Source organism: Rutidosis leptorrhynchoides, chromosome 5 (assembly GCF_046630445.1).
Source record: "Rutidosis leptorrhynchoides isolate AG116_Rl617_1_P2 chromosome 5, CSIRO_AGI_Rlap_v1, whole genome shotgun sequence".
In the NCBI taxonomy this organism is placed as follows: Eukaryota; Viridiplantae; Streptophyta; class Magnoliopsida; order Asterales; family Asteraceae; genus Rutidosis; species Rutidosis leptorrhynchoides.
Window position 1 is genome coordinate 123,577,925 of NC_092337.1, and position 13,127 is coordinate 123,591,051.

General features: G+C 35.1%; 1 protein-coding gene across 1 annotated transcript; it reads left to right on the top strand.

Annotated features, from left to right (window-relative positions):
* The first annotated feature begins 413 nt into the window (after positions 1-413).
* LOC139848992 (uncharacterized) lies at positions 414-1,454 on the top strand. The gene is made up of 2 exons (XM_071838671.1): positions 414-631; positions 698-1,454. The coding sequence occupies exons 1-2, from the start codon at positions 414-416 to the stop codon at positions 1,452-1,454; spliced, it is 975 nt and encodes a 324-aa protein (XP_071694772.1).
* The last annotated feature ends 11,673 nt before the right edge of the window (positions 1,455-13,127 follow it).

Sequence of the window (13,127 nt, forward strand, 5' to 3'; positions counted from 1 at the left end):
TATCGGTGGATGATAATAAAGTGAACGATGGGCCTGAAGTTAACTTAGAGTTGGGCCATGACCCAATTGGGCCGAACATGGGTAACTCGGATGATGTCCACCATAGCGTTGGGTCAAAGCAAAAGATAGGTATGGGCTGGTCCAGAAGCAGGTACGATCCAGGAGCCAAAAAAGAGAAAAAGAAAGTGGACCGTAATAAGGGTAGAGATTGTGAAGATGGGACCAACACGTGTCCATTTAGCAGATTTCACTCTTCCGGGTCAAAACAATATGTTGTTCTAAGCTGTGAAAAATGTAATTCATCTCCGATTGCAAATACCAGTAACAATTCTGAAGTCTCCTTTTGCAAAGAATGCTACTAGAAAGTTATTGGTAATTGGAAGGCTTCTTCAAGAATTATGAAGTTAAGGAATATGGCTAGGGGCAGATGCTCTGCTGTTGGAGATGGGACTAAAAAGTGTAAAAATTGTGGGCCACCTCGTCAGAAGGCCGATAGACATCATATTAAAAATTCGAAGTCTGCTTCCACTTCTCAAAACACTAGCGCTAGCTTCTCAATCAACAATGTGGAAGTTAAGGAGTTTGGGGAGAAAATTGGATTACGGTGGCCAAGTGCCCACCCTAATTCTCAGTAAGCTTTCCCCGTTTCTTTTGTTTGTAATTTTTTTCCAATGAAGATTCTCTCTTTAAATGTTAGGGGTTTTGGGGTGGATGGAAAATTTGGGTGGGTCAAAAATCTGTGTTGTAATGATAGGCCTGATATTGCGGTTTTTCAAGAGACTAAATGCAATATTGTTGAAGATAGATGGGTGCAAAGTTTGTGGGGCAGTGATGCGTTTGGTTTTGTTCAAAAGGAATCGGTGGGTAATTCGGGGGGTATGCTTATTATTTGGGATAGCTCGAGATTTAAGGTCAACAATGCGGTTGGGAATTCGTTTTTTATGGCTATTAGTGGGACTTGGGTTGGGTCGGGTAATGGGTCTATGATCGTTAATGTTTACGGGCCACATAATGATAGGGATAAAAAAGAACTTTGGGCTTCATTAGATAACCTTCTTAGTGGTAACGACTTGCCTTGTGTGATATGCGGTGATTTTAATGAGGTTCGATTTAGCTCGGATCGTTTAAATAGTATCTTCAATCATTCTCGTGCTCGTATCTTTAATGATTTCATCAATAGGAACTCGCTTGTTGAGGTGCCCTTGAACGGTAAAAGATTTACGCGTATTTGTGATAATGGTGTGAAGTTTAGTAAACTTGATAGGTTTTTAATTAATGAGGACTTTATGAATTTGTGGGAGGATCTCTCGGTGGTGGCTCTAGATAGGAAAAGGTCGGATCATTGTCCTCTTGTTCTTAGAGATAAAATTATGGATTTTGGTCCCAAGCCGTTTAAGGTCTTTGATGAATGGTGGAATAAAGAGGGTGTTGACAAGGTTATTATGGATGCGTGAGGTAAACGGGTTCACGGGTTGAAAAAGGATTGCATTTTTAGGGATAAATTAAAAAACACCAAAATGGACTTAAGACTGTGGAGCAAAAGTGAGTTTGGTAATATTGACAAAGAAATCAAGGATCTTGAGTTAGAAGTCAATAAATGGGAGGTACTAGCCGAACAAGGTAACCTAAGTGACACTCAAAGACAACGATGGTTAGAAACAAGAAAACAATGGCTAGACAAAGAGAAAGCGAAATCCAATATGATGAAACAAAAGGCTCGTGTCAAATGGATATTGGAAGGTGATGAAAACACAAGGTATTTTCATTCGTCAATCCGAAGAAAGTACAATAAGTGTAATATTCGGGGGTTGTGCATTAACGGGGATTGGTGTGAGGATCCGGGTGTCGTTAAAGCATTTATCAAAGAGTACTTCCAGGATGTGTTTAAAAATAAAATTGTCAACAGGCCGTCTTTGGCGTATTTGCTTGATGGGCCTTCCTCTGGGCCTGCCCATGGGCCATGTAATGTTTCGGCCACAAATGATGACAGTGGGCCTGCCCAATCTTCTGGTGATATTAACATGACACGCGAAATCAGTCCAGGTCAATATTCCTCCAATTCTAATCCGACTTTTAAATGTATCAGCGACCATAAAGCAACCGAACTGGAACTAGAATTCACAAAAGATGAAATTTGGTTGGCGATTAGAGATTGCGGGAGCACCAAGGCTCCCGGGCCGGATGGTTTTAATTTTGGATTTTTCAAAAAATTCTGGAGTATAATAAAAGATGATTTAGTTGCGGCGGTGAAGGAGTTTTGGAATACAGGTGAGTTTTCGAATGGGTACAATGCGTCATTTATCACACTTGTTCCTAAAAAAAGTGATCCGATTAGTCTAAATGAATATCGCCCCATTAGCCTCATTGGGTGCTTTTATAAGATTGTCGCAAAATTGCTTTCTAATCGTTTAAAAAAAAGTTATTCCAAATCTTGTGAGCTATGAACAAAGTGCGTTTATCAAAGGTAGAAATATCATGGATGGTGCGTTAATTGCTAATGAGACCGTTTCCTATCTAAAAAATAATCGTAAGGAAAGTCTTATTTTCAAGGTTGATTTTGAGAAAGCTTTCGATTGTTTAAATTGGGATTCCTTAAAAGAGATCATGAACATTATGGGGTTCGGGAACAAATGGATTGGGTGGATACTTTCATGTTTAAAGACATCTTCGGTCTCGGTACTCGTAAACGGATCCCCCACTTCCGAATTTAAATTGGAACGAGGAGTAAGACAAGGAGATCCACTATCTCCTTTCCTTTTTATTCTTGCGGCGGAAGGCCTAAATGTTTTGACGAAAATGGAGGTCCAAAATAGTCTTTTTGATGGTGTTAAAGTAACGATATTCTTATCTCTCACCTACAATATGCGGATGATACAATTTTTTTCTGTGATTGGAGTGAACAAAACTTTCGCAATCTTTTGATGATTTTGAAGTGCTTTGAACTCACCTCGGGGCTCAAAATTAATTATCAAAAAAGTACTCTTTATGGCATTGGAGTAGAAAAGTCCGTTATTGATGAAATAGCTACGAGGTTTCATTGTAATTCGGGTATGTTTCCATTTACTTACCTTGGCATACCGGTTGGTGGAAATATGAAGCGTAAAGAATGTTGGTCCCCGGTAATTAATAAATTTGAAAAGCGTTTATCGGAATGGAAAGCACGTTCGATGTCTTATGGTGGGCGCTTGACCCTTGTGAAATCGGTGTTGAATAGTTTACCGTTGTACTTCTTCTCGCTTTTTCGTGCCCCGCAATGTGTGATCAATAAACTTGAGAGTGTAAGACGTTCCTCTTTTAGGGGGGGTTCGGGAAAAAACTCTTTTATTTCATGGGTAAAATGGGAAGATGTCACTCGGGATTTTGGGTTGGGAGGTCTAAATTTGGGTTCACTTAAAAATAAAAATTTGGCCCTAATCGGTAAGTGGTGGTGGAGGTTTAAAACCGAGACCGACTCCTTATGGGTTAGGGTCATATCGAGCATTTATGGTGCCTCCGGGGGCCTAAATGTCGATTGTGATAATGCATTTTCTTCATTCAAAACTGTGTGGTCGAATATCATTGCAACAGGTAATCATATCGAATCTTTGGGCGTGTCCTTCAAGAACTCGTTTACTCGGGTTATTGGGGATGGTTCAACGATTTCCTTTTGGAACGACATGTGGATTGGCGATACAACACTCAAAGATAGGTTCAAACGACTTGCTAGATTGGAGACAAACTTGTGCGCTACTGTTCGGGATCGACTGACGTGGACTAATGGTGCGACTTCCACAAATTTCTCATGGTCGCGAGATCCATTCGATATATCAGAGGGCGAGCTTTCGAACCTTAACTCACTGTTACGTTCGGTTGCAATGAACCCTTCACAGAAAGATTATTGGGAATGGGGTAGTGGAAGAAATAAAACTTTTACTACCTCCAATCTTACTAAGATGATTGATGAGAAAATAATTTGCGCGGGATCAAACGCGTTGAAGACATTAAAGAATAAGTTGGTTCCAAAGAAAGTTGAGATTTTCATATGGCGAGCTAGGAAACAACGTTTACCGGTCCGAATCGAGTTAGACAAGTGGGGGATTGACCTTAACTCGGTTCGTTGTCCAATTTGTGATGACGATATCGAGTCGGTTGGTCACTCGCTACTTAAATGTAGAAAAGCGGAAGAGGTGTGGTCAAAAGTTTTTTCTTGGTGGGGTTTAAGTAGTAATTTAACTCAAAATGTTGAAGAACTACTTTCAAACGATGCGATGCAACAAGGATCGGCTTCGGGTAAAATGATATGGCAAGCGGTGGTTTGGATTACTTGTTACCTTATTTGGAAAAATCGCAACAATGTGGTTTTCAACAATAAAGGTTGGAGTATTCCAAATGCTCTTAGTGAAATTCAAATCAAAGCTTTTGAGTGGATTGCGAAACGATCAAAAGAGAAAAAAATTGATTGGCATAGTTGGTTTCATAATCCATCTAGGTTTCTTATTTAAAATGTGTTATTGATGCTACCTTAGCATCTTTTGTAAATATTTGAGTTTGCGAATAGTGTAGCCTTTTAATACATTGTGGTTGGCACACTCCATTGTAACTCTTGAGACTTTGCTTGTGAATAAAATTTTGCTTTTCAAAAAAAAAAAAAATATGTGACACGTATTTATGTCTTGACCTTTTTTTAATTGTGGCAAAGATTGATAACCGTAATCTAGCTAGACTATCTCACAAATGGTGTCTATCTATATGAGTATATATTCTATAATATGTGGGACATATGCAACTCTCGACAGTTGCGACTATACGAATCTATGTGCTTACCCACTTCATTTATGTTATTTGAAAGACAAAATTACGCTCGTTGATAGTTAAAGCTAAGGGGTATAAAATACTATTAAATTTTACAAGGAAATACTATTAAATACGATACAATTTTACACAAGATATTTATTTATTTATAGAATGGATATACTTAAACCTTGCTACAACACTTATAGGCAGTGTACCTAATCGTACAGTAGTGTAGTTTTTAGTAAGTCCGGTTCGTTCCACAGGAAAAATCTTTAAACAAAGCTTAACGCTATATTAGTTTAAATTTATAAAAATACAAATATATATATAAGTAATATTATTATTATAAAGGGGGTTTTTTACCGTTTAATGACCGGTTTGTCGATTTTAAAACTTTAGTCGCAGTTGAAACCAAAATTAAAAATAAATACAAGACTTAATGTAAAGTAAATAACGATAATGAAATTGTGATAAATAAAAGTGCGATAAAATAAACTTGCGATAATTAAAAAGTACGATAATTAAAAGTGCAATTAAATACAATAACAATAAATAAAAGTGCGATAATTAGAAGTGCAATTAAATATAAAATAAAGGAAATTAAATATGAAATAAAAGAATTATGCTTATTTAAACTTCCGTAATCATGATGTTTGACGTGTTGATTTTAGTTTTATGCCCATGGGTTAATTGTCCTTTGTCCTGGATTATTTAATATGTCCGTCTGGTTTTTGTCCATAACAGTCCATCAGTCATAAATATAAAGTGCGAGTGTTCTCGTCAAATTATCCTTATACCCGAAGTTAAATATTCCAACTAATTGGGAACTTAAACTGTAACAAGATTTTAATACTTTGTTTAATAATTACACCAGGTTATCGACTGCGTGTAACCCAAGATTTTAATACTTTGTTAACAATTATGCCAAGTGTCCTTGTACATAATTTCACCCCTGTTTTAATAATTCTAGTGGCTATTAATCCATTCCCGTGTTCGGTTAAATGAACGATTATTCGTACATATAAATATCCCGCCCATCGTGTCCGATTGAGTGTATATGGTTATTTATAGGGACGTCCAATTGTAAATCTTTATATTAAGATTAACAAACTATCATTTAGTTAAACAAATATAAAGCCCATTAATAGCCCATAGTCTAATTTCCACAAGTGTCGTTCTTTTGTCCAAACCCCAATTATGGTACAAAGCCCAATTACCCAATTTTAGTAATTAGCCCGACATCATGATTACTTCGTTTTAAATAAGCATAATAATAACTTAGCTACGAGACATTAATGTAAAAAGGTTGAACATAACTTACAATGATTAAAAATAGCGTAGCGTTATACGGACAGATTTTCGACTTACACCCTTACAACATTCGCTAACATACCCTTATTATTAGAAATTAAAATTAAAATTAAAATTAAAATATAAAATATAAATATAAATATTACGTATACATATATAGAGAGAGATTGATTTATGATATTAAAACGCGTCGAACTGCGTTGGCTTTTATAGGGAATTGAGTCCAGGGGAACTCCGCGACTCGCGACATTTTTCTTCTTCAAACTCCGCAAGTCGATGAGTTTGAAATTACAGCTCACCCAGCTTTGGCTCTTTGTTTGCCGACGAATTATAAATATATTATAATATATATATTAATTTTAAGAATTAATTATATATTATATTATATTTATATACATGGTTAACTTGTAATTTTTAGTCCGTTGCGTCGAGCGTTGAGAGTTGACTCTGGTCCCGGTTCTGGATTTTCGAACGTCCTTGCGTACAATTTAATATCTTGTACTTTGCGATTTGAATCTTGTACTCTTGTAATTTCGAGACGTTTCTTATCAATAATTGGAACCACTTTGATTGTATTATGTACTTTTGAGCTTTTTGGTCGTTTGCGTCTTCAATTCGTCGAATCTGTCTTTTGTTTTCACCTTTTATTATTTAAACGAATATTACTTGTAAATAGAACAATTGCAACTAAAAGCTTGTCTTTCTTGAGGAATAATGCTATGAAATATATGTTCGTTTTTAGCATTATCAAATATTCCCACACTTGAGCGTTGCTTGTCCTCAAGCAATATAGTCTTGAAATACTAGAATCACTTCTTTATTCTTCACACTTTGTACATCAGTGATTTCTATACGGCGGTATAAACAATGGTAGTAACGATATGGTTTACAATCCCACATGACTATAAAAATTTAGATCCATTAAGGAAATTGGATCTTTATGAAAACATTTGATCTTTTGAAAATTAAATCTAGCTTTTACCCTAGATAAGTTTTCCGGAATAACCCTTCACCGGTATTTGCAAATTATTTTTGTGGGTTTGGTGGGTTTCATATTTGAAAATTTTAGCTCAAAACTTGCGGTTTTGTGTCACCCACTTGCTAACCTTGTATTAGGAACGCAACACGTCCAGTATACTTGCTCCGAATATTACCTTTTGGTAAACTACCGTCCGGTTGTAAAGGAAAGCGTTGAACAAGCAACTGTTTAGGCAATGTCCCCTGACATGCTTTTAATTATGGTTCATAACGTGTCGGACGCAATTACTATCCTTGGTAGGAGCAATAGTAAAGCTCACCCTTATAATTTTTCGGTCTGGCACAAGGTCCTGTCTTTGACCATGCTATGCAACCACCGTTCTTACGGTTGACACCCGATTTAGTTCAGGTGACCTAATGAATTTCAGGTGAATTCCTAGGATTTTACGTTCAATGGTAATGAACGCATTGAAAATAGGTTTTCAGAAAACAAATCGGTTTGTAATTTTGATCAAAATATTTTCTCGTTCAAGCTCGAGTTTTGATATCATTGAATTCCATGAGTTTGTAATTCTCAATCTTTAAGGTCAATCTCAAGGATTGAGTAATATCAGTCTTAAAAGCTGATTTTTTTAATCTTTAAGGAGATTATCCTTTCTGGGGATCTGATTCATTAGTCTTATCAAGCTAATTTGCACGGCGTCCTCCCCATTTTACAAGACAGATCCTTTCATGGTTAGAATAAGTCTGACCACTTGACGACCCTGTTTTATGCTGAGGTCCGTGGATTTCCTGCTGATTTTAGTGATGACTTTTCTAGGTTTTTCGTCAACCTACAGCTGGTCTGGACGACAACTTCATGACCTAAATCAAGAAGCGCGTTTCTTTTTCGGAAGACTTTACTTTCTTTTAATGATGGAATTGATTCATCGTATAGATCCATCTTTCTTACAGTAAATCGGGTAAAACAGTTAATTATCGTCCAAAACAAAAGTATTTTCAATTATTTGTACAAAAATATGTGACATATGTTTAAGATAACTTGGTGAATTTTCCACACTTGGCTTTTATTTTCCTTTTTGTTCTCCTCTATTCCATTCTTAAATGAATTCTAACATTTTGGTTTATTTCTCAATTTATGTCCTTTCCAAGGTAACAATAATTTCGGTGTTAACACCTAGTTTTATCGTTCATAAATATGTATAAACATGATTTTAAATTCATTTATTTGAAAATTTTGAAAATTTTTACTAGAATTGGGTAGTCAGTATATAAGACTAGGGCTGTTCTTTATTATCAGAGAGCACTAAATTCTAATACAACTACTGCTTTACTAGTATTTTTAATGGTAACCAAGTGTATAAAGTAAAAATTTTAAAATTCCGAAAGAATTTAACCCCTTCCCACACTTAAGATCTTGCAATGCCCTCATTTGCAAGAAATCAGTAACAATTTAAATTATTGAGGGTGATTAGCGTAGAAATGATTAAATTTTACCAAAGTTTCCAAACATATTTGTGTTTGTTTGCTGAATGATAAATGGTGCATATCATTTGTTCATTCCGTCTTGTTGTTATGTCGCATTTATTTTGCATCTTGTCGTCAAAATTAGTTGCTTTTGCTGAACTTAATGCCAGTCTTTGAAAATGCGTTGTTTTACCCTGTTGTGTACATAAGATAAACTGCAAACATATATACATATTTTTGAAGTTTGGTATATTACCCCACATTCAAACACTATTAAAATCTAAAAATAAAAATTAGTAAATTATAAAAACTAATACAATTCCAACATAAGTATTAAATGTATCAACATTACAAATTATAAAATAAATAAAACTAAGTACTCTAGGGATGATACTGATACCAGTAGGGGTTCCATGCATAACCATATGTGTTATAAAATGCTTCGGCTGGGTTATACGTAGGATACGGTGGTTGGATCTCTATAGACCAGGGAGGAAATACGGGCGATGGAGTAGGAATATAGTTTCTACCTACATGTTGGCAATGAGCTATGATTTGGTTTTGATGAACTTGCCAATCTTCAAATGCTCGATGTCTAGCATTTTCATACTCTTGTGAAGCTATAAACCTTTGCATTTCTGTCATTTCATTTCCCCCTCCCACATTACCTGGCTGTTGGTTTCTCTCAACCTGTGGATGTCTACCATGGTATTGTACAGCGGCGTTATTTCGCCTCTTCAAAACCTTCGCACCATGGTATATATTTAAACCTATTGTATCGCGGGGTTCTGGTTCTTCGACTAATAATTCCCCTCGACTTATATCCACATTGAGATACTCAGCAATTAGTGTAATAAATATACCACCTCCTATTATACTGTGAGGTCTCATCCCCCTAACCATAGCTGATAAATAATAACCCACACAATACGGTATACTTACAGCGCTTTGTGGGTCTCGAATACACATATGGTAAAACAAATCCTGTTCATTTACCTTTTCCTTATTCTTACCTCTTTGTGTAATCGAATTAGCTAAAAACCTATGAATTACTCTTAACTCTGCTCTATCTATATCCAAATAAGAGTAATTTCCCCCTTTAAATCGGTGATGGCTAGTCATTTGACTCCATACACCATGCGTATCAAAATTTTCATCAATCTTTCTACCATTTAATATCAACCCTCTACAATCGGCAGATGCTAACTCCTCAGGCGTATATATACGTAAGGCCTGAGCCATGTCTAGTAAAGACATGTGGCGCATCGAATCTCCTAACAAAAATCTAATAAAAGATCGATCAGTTAAACTAGCTACCCGATCATTTATTTCTATACTACATAATAATTCTTCACACCATACTTTATATACAGGTCTACGCATGCTGAATAATCGTACCCAATCGTTAAAAGTAGAATTACCATACCTCTGTGTAAGTAATTCTCTAATTGGCCCGGCCAATTCTACAGCTTCTAATAGTCCCCATTCTATTACCCTAGGTACTTCAACAACTTTAGAATGAAGAGTATGCAAGCCCCTTTGGTATTTTGGATAATCTATCCAAAGTCTGTCAAATCTCAAGTTCGGGTGCAAATCTTCCAAGTGCATATCAGAAAATGTCATAACTAGATGAGGTATATCTTGTTTGTAGTAGTTATCAACCTCCTGTTGTTCCGCATTCTCAGCAGGAGCATTGCGAGTTTGGGATGAAGATTCACCCCTTTCAGTCGTTTTCCTTGAGTAATTCCTTGATAGCATCCTTCTCAACATGATTTTAGTAAAAGATTTGATGAAAAATGGTCAAAAATTGCGAATTTGGTGTGTGTTTTTCGGTATTTTCGGGTGTATTTTTGCAGTAAAATGGGGTGTGGTGTGGGTGCAACTGATCTGTTCGGCCTTTTATTTTTTTTCTGTATTTTCGGTCCTCCGCGAGTCGCGGCATTTGGCCCTTTCAAATACCGCGAGTCGCGGTGTTTGGTTTTTTTTTTTTTTTTTTTTTTTTATAAGCCTTAACTTATAAAACAAATATAAAATAAATTTAAAATTTTGTTTTCCTTTGTTTTAGGACGAGCTCGTTTCGGATCGATGTCCTAGTCCGTCCTTCGACAAAATTTTAAAATTTGTCTTTTTGTAGCGATTGTTTTAAAAGCTAAGATTTTTGGGTTTTTTAATGTTTTTGGCATACTTTAATTCAATAAGATTAAAAATAATGATAATAAAAGTTCTCGTCCCTCCCTCGGGTAAAGCAATTTCGGTTCAAAGACCTAGTGTTCAACTTACGACGAATTTTACAAATCATATTTTTAACTTAGCGAAATAAAGTAAATTTTTGTTTTTAAATTCACACCACTTAAATTTAAAATGCATAAAATTAAAAATTCATATTTTTAAAAATTAAAAATTCACACCAAACTTAATTTAAAAATTCATATTATAAATTCACACCAAACTTATATTTAATTTTGTTGTTATACATACAAACTTATATTAAAAATATTAAAATTTTTCAAATATTGACAAACTTAAATATATTGATCTTACAAAGTTCACAATATTAATTTAAGATTTATATGTTAATTTTAAAAACATGGTAAAAATAAAATTAAAAATCTTTTTGGCTTTTATCCCACTTTAATCAATCAAATATTATCAAAAATATGCACCCCTCTTTTCGGTAAAGTAATTTCGGTTCCATGATCTAATTTAACTCATGACGTATTTTTGAAATATTTTGGGTTGATTGATTAAAGATATTTATATCTTAAGAATAAACGTTAAATTTCGCAGTGATGTAATAAATTTTTGAATGATATCAATAATTTCGGTCGCCAAACCTAATTTTATTCAATACCAATTTAATACTTTATAGCGAACAAATTAGCGTTTATTATCAAAAGATTAAAAATAAAAATAAAAAAATAAAAACTGTACAGACTTACCTGTGAGATAGTATTCTTAGTGATACGATCTATCCCACTCATAAGATAGTCGGTTTAATTGGTTTTCCATAGCTACATAGGCGTAACCTCGAGCATTCAGTGTTTTTTCTTCTAAACATATGAACGGTCCGTCTCTGCATAAAGTAAAAAATTCGGTGTTTGAATAGGTTTGATTATTTGAACATTTACCTCCATGTGACCATTTTCCACATTTGTGACATCTTTCTAAGTGTCGTGCTCTTCTTTTCGCTGCGGATTTTGATTTTCCTTTACCAAATTGTAACTTATTATCTTCGCATCTGGATTCTTTTCTTACTCTGTCCAATCTTTCTCTGATTACTGATACTATTTCACTCGGAAGTGTGTCATTATTACGTTTAGTGATCAAAGCGTGTAGCATTAGACCATGGTTTAGTTCACAGGAAGTCTTCATTTCGTAAAAACCTAAAAAAATAAAAATTCAGAATGGGGGGAGAAGACTAGTTCTTTAGGGTCTGCTAGGGAAAGACCATTCAGGTTCCATTTTCGAGAACTACACGAAAACAGAAAATCTAACTCTAACAGAAATACATATTATCCTTTAAAAGACTTGATTCTCCCCACACTTAGTTAGCTGTGGTATATAAATTGTGATTAACTTCATTGTCAACTTCCATTGGACTATCTATGTAATGTTTAACTCTGTGACCATTAACTTTAAATTCAATTCCATTTGAATTTATTAATTCTATCGTTCCGTATGGGAAAACTCTTTTGACTATGAATGGTCCAGACCATCTTGATTTCAATTTTCCAGGAAATAGCTTGAATCGTGAATTGAAAAGAAGAACTCTGTCTCCTTCTTTAAATTCTTTTAAACTTCTGATTCTTTTATCATGCCATTTCTTCATTCTTTCTTTATAGATTAATGAATTTTCGTATGCTTCATGTCTTAATTCTTCTAATTCGTTTAGTTGACTTAACCGTAGACGTCCAACTTCATGTAAATCAAGATTACATGTCTTCAAAGCCCAAAATGCTTTGTGTTCAATTTCTACTGGAAGATGACATGCTTTTCCATAAACGAGTCTAAAAGGTGTGGTTCCAATTGGAGTTTTGTAGGCTGTTCTAAAAGCCCAGAGTGCATCCTCCAATTTAATGGACCATTCCTTCGGATTTGATCCTACGGTTTTCTCTAGAATACGTTTTAAAGCTCGGTTGGTATTTTTAACTTGTCCACTTGTTTGTGGATGATATGCGGTGGAGATTTTATGAGTTACTCCATATCTTTTGAGAACTTTCTCAAGTTGATTATTACAAAAATGAGTTCCCCGATCACTTATTAAAGCTTTCGGTGTTCCAAACCTTGCAAAAAGACGTTTTAAAAAATTGACTACAACTCGCACATCGTTAGTTGGGAGAGGTTGTGCTTCCGCCCATTTAGATACATAATCAATGGCTACTAGAATATAGAGATTATTATGAGATTTTGGAAATGGACCCATAAAGTCAATACCCCAAATGTCAAATACTTCACATACTTGAATGACATTTTGTGGCATTTCATCACGTTGACTTATTTTTCCGGCCCTTTGACATGCATCACAGGATTTGCAAAGAAGGTGTGCGTCTTTGTAAATTGTAGGCCAATAGAATCCAACATCATAAATTTTTCTTGCT

Bases quoted from the DNA above. Each gene is read 5' to 3' on its own strand.
- LOC139848992 (XM_071838671.1), top strand. From the start codon at position 414: ATGGCTAGGGGCAGATGCTCTGCTGTTGGAGATGGGACTAAAAAGTGT. The intron at 632-697 runs GTAAGCTTTCCC...TTTAAATGTTAG, and splicing joins AGTGCCCACCCTAATTCTCA to GGGTTTTGGGGTGGATGGAA.